The 17,337-nt window shown below is 39.9% G+C and overlaps 1 protein-coding gene across 1 annotated transcript in view; it reads left to right on the top strand.

Annotated features, from left to right (window-relative positions):
* The first annotated feature begins 6,312 nt into the window (after nt 1-6,312).
* The window catches only part of LOC124250393 (zinc finger protein 184-like), a 59,517-nt gene continuing 48,492 nt past the window's right edge, over nt 6,313-17,337 (top strand). The window contains exons 1-3 of the mRNA XM_046682190.1: nt 6,313-6,392; nt 14,585-14,670; nt 16,035-16,161. Coding sequence (XP_046538146.1) covers nt 14,662-14,670; nt 16,035-16,161 — 136 coding nt within the window. The 5' untranslated portion in view covers nt 6,313-6,392; nt 14,585-14,661. The remainder of the gene's footprint in view (nt 6,393-14,584; nt 14,671-16,034; nt 16,162-17,337) is intronic.

The raw sequence follows: 17,337 nt of genomic DNA, 5'->3' as shown, positions 1-17,337 counted from the left end.
CTATGTATGTTAGCTCGGATGTCAATTGCTGAAATCTCCCACCACCACCCCCCTGAAATCCCTAGTCCCAAACTGAAGAGCTTTCTGTCTATCTCCGTCTGTGGTATCTCACCACCCAGGCCTAATTATGCATATGTAGAACTGTACTCTGCACTTAGATTCCTGAGGAGTTTGAGATTATGTGTTTGTTTGTGAATCAATTGGTCTAGAATGGTATTTAGGCTGAGAAAGCAGTTGTATCACACAAAAAATAGCTGGTCCTTGTAGGAGCAGAGGCATCAAGTCAAGTCATTTTTCTTTTTCTTCATATTGGCCTAGCTCCATTAGAGGAGAAATATAGGCAAGAAAGGAGCTGGTTTCCTGAGCATGGAAATGGGAAGACTCTCTAACAAGAGAGTTGGACTCATCGTCTATGCTCACAAAAGAACACAAATCTATTCTCTACTTATAAGAAGGATAAACCAAAAATTCTGTCTGTAGCCCAAGTTTGTCTAAAATGCCAGGAAGCTCACCCTCCCTAAGCCTTAATTATGCTTTGGCAAGCTCCTCTTTGGCCCCTTTCCAGCCCATAGGCTAGAGAAAGAATGCACTGCAGACATATCTTTTTGGAAAATGAAACTTTGCAGTTGGTTGCTGTATTTGAGAAACGAACTGCAGGCCAGGATAGGATTCAGAACCCAAAAAAACTCAAGCAGGTGATGGAGTCACATTTTCTTTCCAGGGACTATGAACAATGTCAAATATCTAACTCATGACTTTTCCTTATATTACAAAGAGTGAGACTACTTCCTCTCAGGGGAAAATGTAAGTAGGTATGAAATAAACATAGCTTCATCTAGTAGAAAAGAGTATTATGCACCCATTAAAATATTTATTAAGCATATGCAATAAATTAAATGTTCACGATATAATTTTAAGTGTGTTGTTCATAATACATAGGAAAAAGTGAAGTGACATTTAAATACCGATTACTTGAATAGATTTTGTAATGCATATCAAATAATACATATCAAATAAAGAAATTATTTTTTTCCCTTTATTTTGGACATCTAGGAAGTAACCTTTTCCTTGAGAACATACTAAAGGTCATCCTGGTCTAGGTGATTTTCACAATCTAATTTAATCTGGAAATAATATATACTTATATATATATTCTGCAGACAAGTCTGTACATAGTATATGTTGTCTAGATTAATAGTTTACATATGGAACCCCCAAATTTAACTACTTCCCTGATCATGTACTACTTCCAGTATTATAAACAATACTCGGTAAACAAGTATATTTTTGTGCACTTGTCTCATTATTTTCTTAAGATAACTTCTACAAGTTCAGTCAGTAGTTTTTGATACATATTACTAAAAAGCCCTCAGGAGCATGACTGTTTTCCACTTCTATGACTACCCTTGGTGTTCTTCATCTTTTAAAATTTTCTTTGCCTAATTTGAAAGAATTAATTTTAACTGACACTTCTTTTGAGATGTTTCTTCTTACTAACTTGATTAAATTTGTGTTTGTTAGCTGTATTTTTTTATTAACTGCCTATTCATATCCTTTTCCATTACTAAGTTCAACTTTTATATTGCTTTCTTTCATTGCATTAAATACATAATATATGAATACATTGTTGTACAGATACAAATACATTTGCAATTTCTCCAAGGCTTTGTAGCCGCTAAGAGAATGCCTTAGCCTGAGAGTCCTGAGGAGCACTTCACACTCAAGCCTACCTGTTCATGGCAGCCGTGATGATGGAGAGTAAGTGTGATATTATGATTTAGAATAAGAAATATATATTTGGCCTTCCTTCTGTTTCTGGCCCAGGACTCCTAAAACACTTGGAATTTCCTGTGATGAGAGCCATCAAGGTGTCTCTTGATTTGTTAACGATGTGACTTTTGGAACACCTAAGGTTTCTGGTTGCTAGGAAAACCAACCATGTGATTAGAGGGTTGGAACTTTCAGTCCCAGTCCCCTTACCTCCAGGGAGGGGAGAGGGGCTGGAGGTTGGATCAGTCCCCAATGGCCAATGATTTAATCAGTTGTGCCCATGTAATGAAACCTCCATAAAAACCCAAAAGGATGGGGTTTGGAGAGCTTCTGGGTAGGTGAACATGTGGAGATTTGGGGAGAATGGTGCACTTGGAGAGGGCAGGGAACCTCCATGCCCCTTCCCCATGCCTTGCCCAATGCATCTCTTCCGTCTGGCTGTTCCTGAGTTATATCCTTTTATAATAAACCAGTAATCCAGTAAGTAAAAGGTTCCTGTGAGCAATTCTTGCAAAATTAATCAAACCCAAGGAGAAGGTCATTGGAACCTCCAATCTATAGCCCCTTAGTCAGAAGCATAGGTTATAACCTGGACTTGTGACTGCCATCTGAAGTGGGGGAGGGGGCAGTCTTGTAGGCTTAGTCCCTAACCTGTGGGATCTAATGCTATCTCCAGGTAGAAAAGTGTCAGAATTGAGTTGAATTGTAGGACACACAGCTGGTGTCTGAGAATTGCTTGGCGGTGTGGGGAAACTCCCTCCCTCACACACACACACACACACATTAGAATTGGGTGCAGAACTCTTTAGTAAGCAAATATGAGGTTTGTTCCAGGCAATGTACACCTAAGGAGTGACCAATGCAGCAGCACCCTCCCTCCCTGGACAGGGACCCAGCAAGCACATAGGCTTAAGCCAGCACCCTAGGGCTAATGCACTTGTGGATGCACACAAGCTACCAGTACTGCTTCCATAATTAAAACTCATTCACCCAGTCATTGCCCAACTTTGGAAAAGCTATTCCCTGGGCACCTTGTTTCCCCCAATGCGAGTGGCACCATGAGTGTCAAGGGTCTATAAAGAAGCAGAGAAGTTGGTCACTAGCAGACAAGGCAAACATCAAGCACTGAAGGAATCAGTGACTGATTTCAAAGAAAACTCAGTATTGCTGGGTAAATCTTGATACATTACCCCACCAATGGCTAGCCTTAATGCCATGAAGATGTATCCCTTCTAATGATGTCACTGTCTTACCTAACTGCAGGTGATAGCTGGCATGAGAGGAGACAACAGAAATGAAACTGAACTTAAAGGAAAACATCATACTGTACAAAATCCTCATCAAAACCAAATATTATAAATACATTTGAAGCAGAGTTCACAAGCCATGTAAAATCAAACTTATTAGCTGGCATTCTATAAAGAAGAGCTTTTCTATTTTACTCCATTTTCTCTTGTTTATGGATTTTTATTTAATGAGTTACAATCAGTTATAGAAAATATTGATAGCACAGGGAAAAGAATTATTTCAAGTACTTTTTAAAAACTCTGTATAGTTAAGGGGGATATACTCTAAAACAGGGACTGACAAACTTTTTCTGTGAAGGGCCAGACAGTAAACACAGTTGATCCTCATTTTTGTGTGGAGTCTGTATTTGCAAACTTGCCTACTTGCTAAAAGTCAATACTCAGCAATTTCGTGGTCATTCATGGACATGTGAAGAACAATGAAAAACGAGTCCCCCAACACATATGTTCTCAGCTGAAGTCAAACAAGGCGACCTTCTGCCTTCTTGTTTTAGCTCTTATACCGTAAACAAGTGTCCTTTTCACAGTCAAGTTAGTACCACTTTTTTTCTCATTTTCTTGCTTTTTATTGGTGATTTTGTTGTTTAAAAAGGCCCCCAAGCATATGCTAAAGTGCTATCTAGTATTCCCAAGTGCAAGAAGGCTGTGATGTGCCTTACAGAGGAAATATATGTTAGATAAGCTTTATTCACAGGCATGAGTTATAGTGCTGTTGGCCATGAGTTCAATGTTAATGAATCAACAATATATAAAAAGTGTCCTTAAATAGAAACACATAAAACAAGGTTATGTATTGATTGCTTGATGAAAATGTTGTGACCAGATGCTTGCAGGAAGCTAACCCTGTATTTACCCTACTAGCAATAGTTCCATAATTAGTCTTTGCAACAACTTTATAGAATATAACTACCATGAATAATGAGAATCAACTGTATTTTAGGCTCTGTAGGCCATTCTGTCTGCATAATCACTCAATTCTGCCCTTGTAGCTCAAATGCAGCCATAGACAATGATGAGGATTATTTTGGGCTGGTTACTTTTGAAAGCTGCAGACAGGAAGGAAACTCTGAAGGGTGGAATTTGCTTGCTGTTTGATGAGAGACATTTGCATTTGTGAAGGAAGTCTCCATCTGTGGGGGTGTCTCCCTCTCTGCACCAGGAGGAAGGGGGGATGACCTTATCTCTAGAAACTCTTACTGGGGAAGGCAAGGACTTAAGGCTGTATAAAAATCTTGCTCTTGTTTGCTGTACTTGTCTGGTAACCTCATGTAACTGAACCCCCTCACCACCAACATCCTCCTTTGTCTTTAGCTGAAGATGATATTTAAGGTGGTGGCTTCAGCAATTTACTTAATCTGATCTGATTCTTATTTAAACTTATAGGACCACCCAATAACCAGACTCCACCTGCACTGATACCATTTTAATGACTTTTTTTACATATTCTTTCCTTTGTCTTGTAAAGAGATAACTCACATACCTATGCCTTAAATTTAGCCCTACCCTTAGCCCATGTGGGCAGCTCTTACTGCCCATGGGTCCTGTCCCCATGCTATTCCATACTATTCTCTGAATAAAAGAGCACTACTTCCAGACCTTGAGAGTCCAAGAAATCTTTCTTTTGACTCCTTGACTCACCAAGCCCACATCAGACAATACATAAATGAGCATGGCTATGTTCCAATAAAGCTTTATTTATGGACACTGAAATTTGAAATGTATGATTTTCACACCTCAAAATATTATTCTTTTGATTTTTCTTAACCATTTAAAAATATAGACACCATTCTTTACCCACTAGCTATACAACAGGTGGCCCACCAGATTTGGCCTGCAAGCTTTAGTTTGCGAACCCCTGCTTTAGAAGAACTATAATCTAAAATTTTATTTACCAGCTTTATTGTTAGTAATAATATTGGCATTGCAATTCTAAACACTTTTATGGTGATTCTAAGCTAATGTAAATATATAAATAATATTACTAAGAACCAGAATTTCTAGAAAAAAGATTGTTAAAGAAAAGCAGAAATATAAAAGGTAAGAATAAAACCCTTGTAACATTATATTCGAATTAGTAATGTCAGCATGAACTCACGCTTTGAATCTTAAACAAGTTTCTTGCCTTCCTTTAACAAAGATAAAAGAGTGCCTGATCTAGAACCCAAGATATTTGACTCCCTAATCCTGGGTTGTCTGCTCTGGTTATACTGCCTTTTTTTTTTTTTTTATGCAAAGGCGTTTTTTCTTAGTTTAGGGCTTCTTAAATCTTCCCAACAAAATCCTCTTAACACCAAGAAACAGGGAAAGTTCCCTCATGGGAATCTGGGGCAGAAGCAAATCAACTACTTCACAACAGGAATTTCCTTGGAAATCTTATTTTCAAAGTTATGCTTATTGACGTTCTTCTCCATAATAAAGCTGTGATTGAATGTAAAATAAATATATAATTTTCTAGAAAAATTCGGGTCTTTTTTTTAACCAAATCCTTCAATAAAGCTGATGCTGCTTGAAGATGCAACATTCCTTTACCTATTTCGGAACTGAGGTGAGTGAGGCTCTTGGTCACATCCAATCATCCAGATAGCCACCTCGTCACAGTCCCGCAGGAACACCAGAAGCGCACACACTCGCCACACAATCACGCCCGCCGTTCCTCAGACACACACTGAGTGACTCACACCCACGGTCTACAGGGAAGGCCCAAGGAAAACAAATCTGCCAGAACCGCGCTGCAAAATTTGAGTCAATTACAGACACGTTCACAGAAACGATCTCATGCACTCACAGTCACCCCATTATCTCAAAGGCTCCCTCAACATTCTCAGTCCTACACAGCCCGACACACAACTCCACTCGTAAAAGCTCCTTCACAAACCGCATCCTGGTCCCTGCAGTCCACCGTCTCAAACACAAACCAGACACACCCAACGAAAAAATCGCACCCAGAACCGCTTCAAAGACACACAGCGCCGTCCTTGGGCACAGCACTCCCGCCTTGGCCGACGGAGAGTCACATTTACCCACATCCCCCTTTAATGCTCCTGCCCCACCCCCTTCCAGGTCCCGCCGCCACTTTCCGGGGACAAAGGGCCAGGAAAGCGGCCCTCCCTTGGGCCGGACTGGACCTCCCGCTAACCGGCCGGACTGAAGTCCCGCCCCCTGGAGCTGGCCGCGCCTGCGCACTCCGTGCGTGCAGCCGGAGTTCCCAGCAACCCCCGCGCGCGGCCCGTTAGGCCCGGGAGACTGTGGACTCGACTGGGCAGTTGCGCCGTCGCTTCCGCTGGGCATCCTTGTGAGACCGGGTCGGCGCCCCAGGTGAGCAGTGCTGGCTCGGAGCGTTGGTTCCGGCCATCTCTTGGAAAAGTGTTGCGGCCCTGGGATGACGAGAAGGAAGGGAGGCGCTGCGGCACCGTAGAGCCTCGGGAGACCCGCACCTCAGGCCCGAGTGTGCGTGAGAAGGGCGGTGGTGTAACTCTGTGTGTGTGTGTGTGTGCGTGTGCGTGTGCGTGTGTGTGTCTGGGGGCGTGACGGGGCTGGGGCGTGGCATCGGGACTCTGCGCGCTTGTGAGGCCGGGACTAGTGGGTGATGGCGTGTTTGTGACTCAGTTGGGTGCAGAGCCTCTTGTGTGACGGAAGGTGGCCGTGGCCGTGAAGTGTGTGACTCCGACCCTTAGCGTCACGCGGCATCCTCTGCCTTCTAGCCACGCGGGCCCAGCCGCAGAGAAGGGGCCCCCGTCAGATATCTGGGCGCCAGAGAAAAGACTCCCAGCAGAAAGGCTCAGCCCGGATCTTGGGATGCGAGTGTGGGAACTGAGCGTGCCCCAGGCGGGCTCCTGGGAGTACTCCCGCCGCCCCTCATCCTCGGGCGCGCGGACGCGCGCGGCCTCGCTCACACCCTTACAGCGCTGAGGGTCCACCTGCAGGTTTCGGAACCACCCAGTTCCCTCCAGGAAGTGCTGTCAAATCCGATTCCAGAGCTGCACCTCCGTGAGACTGGCCTTTATCTAATGCTGGGAAGGGTCAACAGTACTCTCTCCCTCTTCCGTTACTCTGGATGTGTGTGTGTGTGTGTGTGTGTGGGTGGGGGGGGGGGGGGGGGGCATGGAGAGGTGTGGTCGGGGCGTGCCCTAATTAGCCAGGCTGGACTGGGCTCCAAGAAGGGCCTGTTGTCTTCAGATCCCCTAAGAGAAGGGCTCTGAGGAGGGAGAGAGGAGGAATGAGTTGCTATTGCCCACTTGAAAGTCAATATCGAGGCGCGTGGGTATTTCCTCTTGTTCTGTGAAATGCATTATTTTTGGGGACATGAGAACATTTGCTTCCTCCTCCTTAAATGACCTGTCCAGTGAGTGAATACCTACACCTTCTCCCTAATGCCTATATGCACATATCCATTTGGCAGATACTTCCCATTACTTTTATGAGCTTTCTTTTCACAACTATGTGTAAAGTTCTTAGAACAGTGTCTGCTATTTCCTAAGTACTTAATAAGCATTAACTGTTTGTGGTGATTTTGGGAAATTGCCCATCCGCTTCCAGTAGAGCAAGAGAAATGAAAATACCAAGCTAGTTGCGATGGGCACTTCTTTTTTTTTTTATTGTGGTAACGTTGGTTTAGAACGTTATATAAATTTCAGGTATATATCATTATATTTTGATATTTGTGTAGATTACATCATGTTCACCACTCAAAGACTAATTACAATCCATCACCACACACATGTGATGGGCACTTCTTAGTTTAAAAAAAAGACATGCTCAAATGGTATAGAACAGGGTTTTTTTAGTTTTTACTGAAGTAACATTGGTTTATAACGTTAGATAAATTTCAGTGTACATCCTTATATTTCAGCTTCTGTATAGACTATGTTGTGTTTACCACCAAAAGTTTGGTTGCCATCTCTCACCATACTTATGTGTCCCTTTACCCCTTTTGCCCTCCCTCCCCCTCCTTCCCCTCTGGTAACCACCAGTCTCTTCTCTGCATCTATGTGCTTGTTTGTTGTTTTGATCTTCTACATATGAGTGAAATCATGACTTATTTCGCTTAACATAATACTCTGAAGGTCCATCCATGTTGTCGCAAATGGCGAGATTTCATCTTTTTTATGGCTGAATAGTATTCCATCATATATATGCACACCACATCTTCTTTATCCATTCATCTGTTGTTGGGCACTTAGGTTGTTTCCAAGTCTTGGCTGTTGTGAATAAAGTTGCAATGAACATAGCAGTGCATATGTCTTTTCAAATTAGTGTTTTTGTGTTCTTTGAATAAATACCCAGAAGTGGAATAGCTGGATCATATGGTATTTCTATTTTTAATTTTTTGAGGAATCTCCATATTGTTTTCCATAGTGACTGCACCAATTTCCATTCCCACCAGTAGTGTGCATGGGTTCCCTGTTCTCCACATCCTCTCCAGCACTTCTTATTTCTTGTCTTTTTAATAATAGCCATTCTGACAGGAGTGAGGTGATATCTTGTTGTGGTTTTGATTTGTATTTCTCTAATAATTGGTGATGTTGAACATCTTTTCATATGCGTATTGGCCATCTGTCTGTCTTCTTTGGAACAATGTCTGTTCAGATCCTCTACCCATTATTTACTTGGATTGTTTGGCTTTTTGTTGTTGAGTTGTATGTGTTCTTTATATGTTTTGGATATTGAGGAATTCTTAACCAAAGGTAATTTAAATCCATTTGGGGCTTTCAGAGATCCAGAAACCCCTTGAAGTTATATGTAAAATTGTTGTAGATATTTGTTAATATGCCATTTTTCTGGAGAGAAAGTCCATAATTTAATGAGATTATCAAACATGACCCAAAAAGATTCAGATCCACTGGCCTAGAATCAAAGACTGTAATATCTCAGAGTGTTCTTTGAGATAACCTTATATAAAATTAGTGTCTAATAATAGGAAATTATTAAATAAATCACAATAAATCCATGTGATGCAGTTTTATGCCGTTATGTGAATCATGAGAAAGGAAAAAGGTAGATGATCAATTTTAAGCAATAATCATAGTTTTGAACAAGATGACTCAAGAAATTTTTAGTTATGTATGAATCCCTTTTAATAAACTCAGGATTTTTAAGACATTTTACAAGGATTATATCTAATATGGAACTTTAACTATTCAGTGGAGAAAGGCAGAGATAAAACATCTATTTGTACCAAATAGTGTTCTGTATAGTTTGGTATAATTTGGGAATGCTGCTTACTTTGGTTGTGTTCAGGCACAGAAGATAGTGAAGGAAGCTCATTGTTTTGTTGAAGAACAGTACAAGAATTGATGAGTGTTTATTTATTTCTGCCATGCAAATTTTTTCTCTTTTTTTTTGGCAGAACCTACTCATGTCACAGGCCTATAGTCTCACATTTCTCTTAACAACTAGAAGATATTCCCTCTCCTCAACTCTTTTTTGTTTGATTTGTATGGAAATAGTTTAACTTTTGTTTCTGATGATAGAATTAATGCAAGTTTATTGTAAAAAGAAAAAATCATACAGAGAACTAAGGAACTTATAAAGAAGAAAATTTAAATTGCCCATCGTCCTCCCATCCAGACTTAATGAATATTACTATTTTTTTTTTAAAGATTTTATTTTTTTCCTTTTTCTCCCCAAAGGCCCCCGGTACATAGTTGTATATTCTCGTCGTGGGTCCTTCTAGTTGTGACATGTGGGACGCCGCCTCAGTGTGGTTTGATGAGCAGTGCCATGTCCGCGCCCAGGATTCGAACCAACGAAACACTGGGCCGCCTGCAGCGGAGCACGCAAACTTAACCACTCGGCCACGGGGCCAGCCCCCTGAATATTACTATTTTGATGATTGTCTTTCCAAATATTTTTCTGTGCACTTGTGTACATATGTTTGCTTTGCAAAATAGAATCAGAAAAATTGATTATTTAAGGAAGTAAAGAGTCTCCAACACTTTGAAAAAGAAATCCAGTGCAGTCATAAGATTTATTATATTGCTATGCCTGTACAGAGTGCAGTGGTGCCCCTCTAGTTTGAAAAACTTTTCAAGAATTTATACATTTTAGGATTATGGAGACATTGATTAAAACAATTAGCAGAGCAACAAATTACTGTTAATTAACAAATAATTATTAGTTCTTATATCTCTTCAGAGTTAGAAACTTTTTTTAGTGGTTCAAATTTACTTCCAAGTACAGATTTATAATAACAGGGGAAAAAGAGTAGTAGTAGTGATAAATATTTAGACATTATACAGAAGACCTTGAAACGTTTTAATGTGTTCAATATGACACCTTATCAAATCAAATTTCTTGAGTTTTGTGATGCTGAATGGTGTCTCCTCGCAGCTGCTAGGGATAGAGAGCAAGAGAGGCCTTGCTCTACTTCTAACTTCTGGATTTTTGTGAATCTGTTTTGCTAATATTATTAAGAAAAGTTACATTCTCAAGCCTAGTTCTAAAATTTATTAATGTTGTAAGAAAGAGCAGTCCAGAAAAATCTCAAAAAATTTCCTATAAAGAAAAAGAAAAACAGCATCCTAGTATTAAAATTATTGAAGAAAATTATTAAATATAATTTATCAAAAAGTTTTTAATTAAAAATTATTAAAAATAATTTTCTTTAATGGAATAAGGCAAATGTATTTTATTCAGTGCTTATAGTAAGCCATTTTAAGTGCTTTAGATGTGTTATATTATTTAGCCTTCATAACAGCCCTGTAAGATAGATACTGTTGTTATTCTCCAGTTTATCTATGAGGAAACAGAGGCACTGAAAATGAAGTAACATGTCCAAAGTCTCCTAGCTGATAACTGTCAGAGCTTAGATTCATGTCCTGGATCCTGACAACAAAGCCTGTATTCTTCATATATGAGAGACAGCCGCCTTCCAACATTGCGCATATTCTTTTTAGTCTACCTGCCATTCTTGGCAATTTGTTGTAGATCTCTTCCTTCATTAATTAATATGAACCAATATCATCATCATTATTAATAATTGCATAATATGCCTTCATATAGTGAAACATAGTTTATTTAGCTTGTTGCTTACTGTTAGGTATTCTGACTTTTGGTTATAAAAATTATTGTTTGATGAACTTCCTTGCAGATATCTCTTTGTGTACTTTTACAAATATTTCAGAAAGATAAATTCCTAGGAATGGAATTTCTAGGTTGAATTATCAGACACTTATAAAGTACTCACAATATGCTAGATCCTGTGTTAGTACTAGTACTGTGCTAGTGAGTAAAATGACATGGTTGCTATCCTTAAGTTGCTTATTATCTTTCAAGATAGATATTATCTTTTGAGTTAGATACACCTCTCAGGAATAACACAAAGACAAGTGTGATAAAGGTCATCGAAGAAGTCAGATGGCATGGCTTGGGAGTTCTGGGAAGGAGACCTCTCTGATTACAGCAAGCACTGTCAGGTTGTGACCAAATGCCTGCACCCATGGGATTTCCTTCGAGGTAAATGGATTTTACGAAATAAGCTTTATGCCTCACAGTTTTCATTCTCATGATGTTGATGCAAAGTGAGACCAAATAGGACAAGAAGATTCAGTAGCTCTTTGGAGGACATGTGTCTAAAGTGACTGGTTCAGAAGCAAAATAGGGGCCTCCCTGTGGCCTAGTGGTTAAGGTCACGCACTCCGCTTTGGCAGCCCAGGGTTTCGCTGGTTTGGATCCTGGACGCAGACTGAGCACCACTCATCAAGCCATGCTGAGGTGGCATCCCACATAACACAACCAGAAGGACCTCCAACTAGAATATACAACTACGTACTGAGGGGCTTTGGGGAGAAAAAGAAGAAGAAGGAAAAAAAAGATTGGCAACAGATGTTAGCTCAGGTGCCAATCTTTAAAAAAAAAAGAAACAAAATAAATGCATCATTCAAGAAGTTATGAGAGGCAGCAGGGATGAAACAAGGCATTAGTTGGAGAGGTTTAACCATTCTTTTCTAGGCAAAATTCCAACATACATGAACAAACTTGCAAATCCTAGAGTTGGTTCAGTTATTGGGAGCTGAAATAAATAAAAGCAGAGCAGCTTTTTTCTCCAAGTTCAAGGGATGACTGCTTTGAAAAGTGAGTCTCTTTCGCCTATTTGAAGAAAAGTTTTTTGTTTACAAAATTTTAAAAATATATTTCAAGAATATATATGACCATATAAAATTATGAAGTAAATATAAGCAAAAAGAAGAAAATTAAGATCGCGATGTGGTGGGCCGGCCCCATGGCCAAGTGGTTAAGTTCGTGCACTCCGGTTCGGCAGCCCAGGGTTTCACTGGCTCAGATCCTGGGCGTGGACATGGCACCGCTCATCAGGCCATGTTGAGGCGGCGTCCCACATGCCACAACTAGAAAGGCCCACAACTAAACTATACAACTATGTGCGGGGGGGATTTGAAGAGAAAGGGCAATTAAAGAAAAAAAAAAAAGATTTGGGGCTGGCCCTGTGGCTGAGTGGTTAAGTTCGTGCGCTCCGCTGCAGGTGGCCCAGTGTTTTGTTGGTTCGAATCCTGGGTGGAGACATGGCACTGCTCATCAAACCACGCTGAGGCAGCATCCCACAAGCCACAACTAGAAGGACCCACAATAAAGAATATACAACTATGTACTGGGGGGCTTTGGGGAGAAAAAGGAAAAAAATAAAATCTTTAAAAAAAAAATTTTTTTTTAAATAAAAAAAAGCTTGGCAACAGTTATTAGCTCAGGTGCCAATCTTTAAAAAAAACTAAAAGATCACCATGTAGAAATAAGCAACCTTTGCAGATTTTTTTCTATCTGTTGTTGCCTATTAGTGCCTCTGTATGCTGATATATGTGTATACGTTACAAATGTAATCATAGCATCCATTTTATTTTATTTTTCTAAAGACAACATATCTTGAATATTTTGCATGTCCTTATATATTTTCTGATGTTTAGCATTTAGTGATTACTTTGCACGTAGACAAATACGTATATACATACAGTTATCTTTGCCCTGCCATAGCAGCATCACACTACTCACAACCGTTGTTCCCTGCATTCTTCACTCAACAACATGTAGTAACATATTTCCATCTTTCCAATTAAAGATCTATGTCCTCTTTTTTTTTTTTTTTTTGAGGAAGATTAGCCCTGAGCTAACTACTGCCAATCCTCCTCTTTTTGCTGAGGAAGACTGGCCCTGAGCTAACATCCATGCCCATCTTCCTCTGCTTTATACGTAGGATGCCTACCACAGCATGGCTTTTGCCAAGTGGTGCCATGTCCGCACCCGGGATCCGAACCCACGAACCGCGGGCCACTGAGAAGCAGAACGTGCGAACTTAATTGCTGCGCCACCGGCAGGGCCCCACGTCCTTATTTTTAAATGACAAGTTTTTTCACTCTGTGGATGCTTTATAATTTATTTAATCTATTTCCTACTGAAGGACATTTAGGTTCTTTCCAGCTTTTTTCCATTATGAATAATAATGTCAGCACAATCTTACATCTTTGTCTACCTGAGTAATTATTTTCTCTAATTCTGAAATTAGAATTTCTGAGTCAGAGGGTTTGCATGGTTTAAATGCTGCTTGTACGTACTTTTAAATTTACAAAGTATGCAAGTCAGAATGCTCATTTCCTCACAAACTTGCTAATAGGGGCATCAGTACTCAAAGTGAGGTTTAATATCTTTTGGCGATTTGATGTGTTAATTTCTATTTTTTAGGGAGTCATGCGTGCTCATGGTTCTCTCATTGGGACAAGAGATTCTTGGTTGCAGAGCCAAGCGCTAGAGGTGAATGACAGTTGACTCTGTGGTTAGAAAAATAAGGATTCTAGATGCAGCTTTACCAGTTTTTTGGTATACCTGTAAGGTATACCAGTTATTAACTAAATTTCTGCAGTGATTTTACTTCTTTTAGTGTGAATTTTCTGATCCATTGCATGGAGGGGATAATTACTATACTACATGGCAATCCTCAGGCTACAGTTACTGTATATAAAATAGGCATCATGTGAAAGTTCTTGCTAAGTAGATATGTATTATTGTCTGCCTGCTGAGAGCGTGAATCCACACCTCTTTAGACTAGGTTGTGAGAAAGAGAACGGCAAATGATAGTCATTTTGGAAAGCAATGTGGATGATTCTCATTGAAAATGGTTGATGAGCACACAAAATTCTGGGAGTTACTGTTCTGGCTGCAGGCAGGCACGGCTGCCAGTGCAGCGGTTTTGCAATGGTAATGGATGCCAGGGTTGGTTCTTATGAACTTCTCTCTTTGTATGTGATGAATCCAAGCAGGCCTTTCTTTTAAAGAAATTCTAGTTTAGATGATATGGACCTTTATCAGCCCTGAAATTTATGAGTAGGGATTAGATTTGTCCAGACTCCCTCAAATCTCCCTCAGTGTGTATGTGTGTATGTGTGTTGATGTGTGTGGGTGTGTGTGGTGGGAAGGTCAAGGGAGGGGAAAGGACATACTAGCTCAAGTCATTTTGGGAGTTCTGAGGCCTGTCTGATCTCATGGCCTCCTTTTTCTCCCCCTAGCTTTGGCCTCTATGGACTCTGCTTCTCCATGCAAGTAAACCCCAAGGAGGACTGACCAGTTCTTGAATTTCTAAACCATGGCCCATGTAAGTCACTCTTTCTTTCTCCTGGAAATAGTCATCGTTAAGGTCCTATGAACATTTCTTTATCCTGAAACTTTCTACCAATCAGAGCCGCATCTAATACTCTTCTCCCAGTTCGTTCAAATCCAGTGAGGGATGAGGCTAAATAGCACAGTGTCTATCCTATGAGTCCTCTTTTTTTCAGTCATTGTTCGTGTATCCATGGAACAAATCATTCAGTTCTTTCGTATGTCCTTGATCTTTTGCTAACAGCTGCAGTGAAACAGAAGTGAAATCCCTTGAGGGAGATGTTTGACCATCTCCTGTGAGTTGATGAGAGAGGGTGGCCTCATTTGACTACTCATGGGAAAACTCTGTACTTTTCTGGATTTGAGTTTTCCAAGTATATAAGATAAGATTTGCTCTTGGTTGGCCTCAGCCTCCGTATATGATGAGATCTCATACTTTGTGAGGCTTTTAAGACTGGGTAGGGACGTGGTTGGATGTTGCCTCCAGAGAGATCAGGGATCTTTTCTGGGAATCCCTAAGAGTTATCCACGAGGAGCAGGGTTCCATTTGTAGGTGAATTGGATGTGCTGGTCTAAAATGACATCTTTGTGATTCTTGATCACCAGTATCCAGAACCTACATCAGTATCCTCTGCCTCAGGAAACGAGGAATGCATGCAGTGAGGGATAGAAAATGATAGCCAGTAAGAAGATCATGCAGATATATAAGTAGTTGTAGACTCTCAGAATTGAGGAGGACCTTAAATGTTTTATATATACCAAAAATATTTAAGTATAGAAGAATGATCATCTCATATATCCATTGCATAGACTATTATACAACCTGGGTTTTTTTAAGTTAATTAAAGAATCTGTCATAAATGGGAAAATGCTTATGATATCTGTTTCAATGATGAACTTGGGAGAAATTCTTTAATTGTATTTAGATCCTTTTCTAACATAAAAATTGTAGGGAAAATTTTTTTAAAAATCTGTTCTATAAGGGGAAAGGGTAGAAAAACTCACATTTCTTGAGAATTTATGAGGGAGATACTTAGCAGCCAGGAGGTTTATATACAGTATTGCATTTAATTGGAAAACTCATTGTCTTTTTTTCTTTCCCACACGTTTGGATAATTAAGATATGCCAGAGGACACAAGAGGTTATGTCTGTAGCAGCAGGATCCTTCGAGAACATATAGGCATGCTGCTTGGGGCACACTCTTTTCCTAACTCACTATGTTACAGGCTTCTGGCCCAAGCCTGTTTGCTTGCTATGTGGTCTGTTTCCTGCAGTATCTCTTCTATCTTTTCTCCTTCCATCTTAAAGCAAATTTTCCTGAATTTTAATTGTATTATACATAGTATATCTCATTTCAGGGATCAGTGATGTTCAGTGACGTGTCCATAGACTTCTCTCAGGAGGAGTGGGAGTACCTGGACTTGGAACAGAGGGCCTTGTACAGAGATGTAATGTTGGAGAACTACAGCAACTTGGTCTCATTGGGTAAAGTTATCTGCCTCTAGTAATTTAGACTCTGTTTTCTGGAATACCAGCTTTCTTCTCTGGAAATTTCAGGAATATCTGTCAAGAAATTATGTAGATTTCTGCTCCCTGTTCTCAAGCGAATGATTTGAACTTTGTTTCTTTGGAATTGAGCACCTCCAGTAAGCATATTCATCTTCATCCTTAAGTGGCCTTCAGGCCTTCCTTAATGATGAAAAGGCTGAATTTGAAACCTGGGGGATTTACAGCCTTACCAACGTCAAAGAAACCAGGTTTCATTTTGTGTTTGAACTCAGAATTGCTCTAGGTGTTTTGCTGTTTTTTGATATACCTGTAGGGAAAATAGCTACACTCTGTGTCTTGGTTTTTCTCTGACTATCAAAAGAACACATAATTATTGTAGTGGTAAGTTGGATCAACAGGATTTATTTACAATTCAAAAGAACTCATTCCTTTTGTTAATAAACAAGCAGATTCACTTTTATCTACTTTTATGATTGAAAGTTAAAAATCCAAGAACTGGGCCTGGCCTTTTGGCCGAGTGGTTAAAGTTCTGTGCATTCCACTTTGGCAGCCTGGGTTTGGATCCTGGGTGTGGACCTACTCCACTCACCAACCAGGCTGTGGAGGTGTCCCACATACAAAAAAGTAGAGAATTGGAACAGATGTTAGCTCAAGGCTAATTTTCCTCAGGCAAAAAAAAAAAAAGAGGAAGATTGGCAGCAGATGTTAGCTCAGTGTGAATCTTCCTCAGCAGAAAAAAAGAAAAAATCCAAGAACTTTGCATTTAACATTGTCTGAATATCCTAAGAAATAACAATAAATGCCTCAGGAAGCTTCTTGTTTTCCTCTCAGCAAAATAACAATAACAATAAATAATAGCTAATAAAATATATATAGTGCTTAGTATATATTCTAGGCAATGTTGAGGTATAGATATATATTAATATAACCTTCACAACAATCATGTAAAATATGTATAATTATTATCCGTATTTTATAGATGAGGAAAGTAAAGCATAGAGGTAACTTGTCCAAGGTCACACAACTGGGATGTGGCAGAGGCAGGACTTGAAGCCAGGCAGTCTGTGTTCTCAGCCACTATTGCCTCTCAAGAAGGAGTACTTTTATGAATATAAATTAAAATAAAACTTTTTCCCTCCCTCTCTATTCTCC

Source organism: Equus quagga, chromosome 13 (genome assembly GCF_021613505.1).
Source record: "Equus quagga isolate Etosha38 chromosome 13, UCLA_HA_Equagga_1.0, whole genome shotgun sequence".
Lineage (NCBI taxonomy): Eukaryota > Metazoa > Chordata > Mammalia > Perissodactyla > Equidae > Equus > Equus quagga.
The sequence above is the reverse complement of the archived record's forward strand: the minus strand, read 5'-3'. Positions and strand labels throughout refer to the sequence as shown.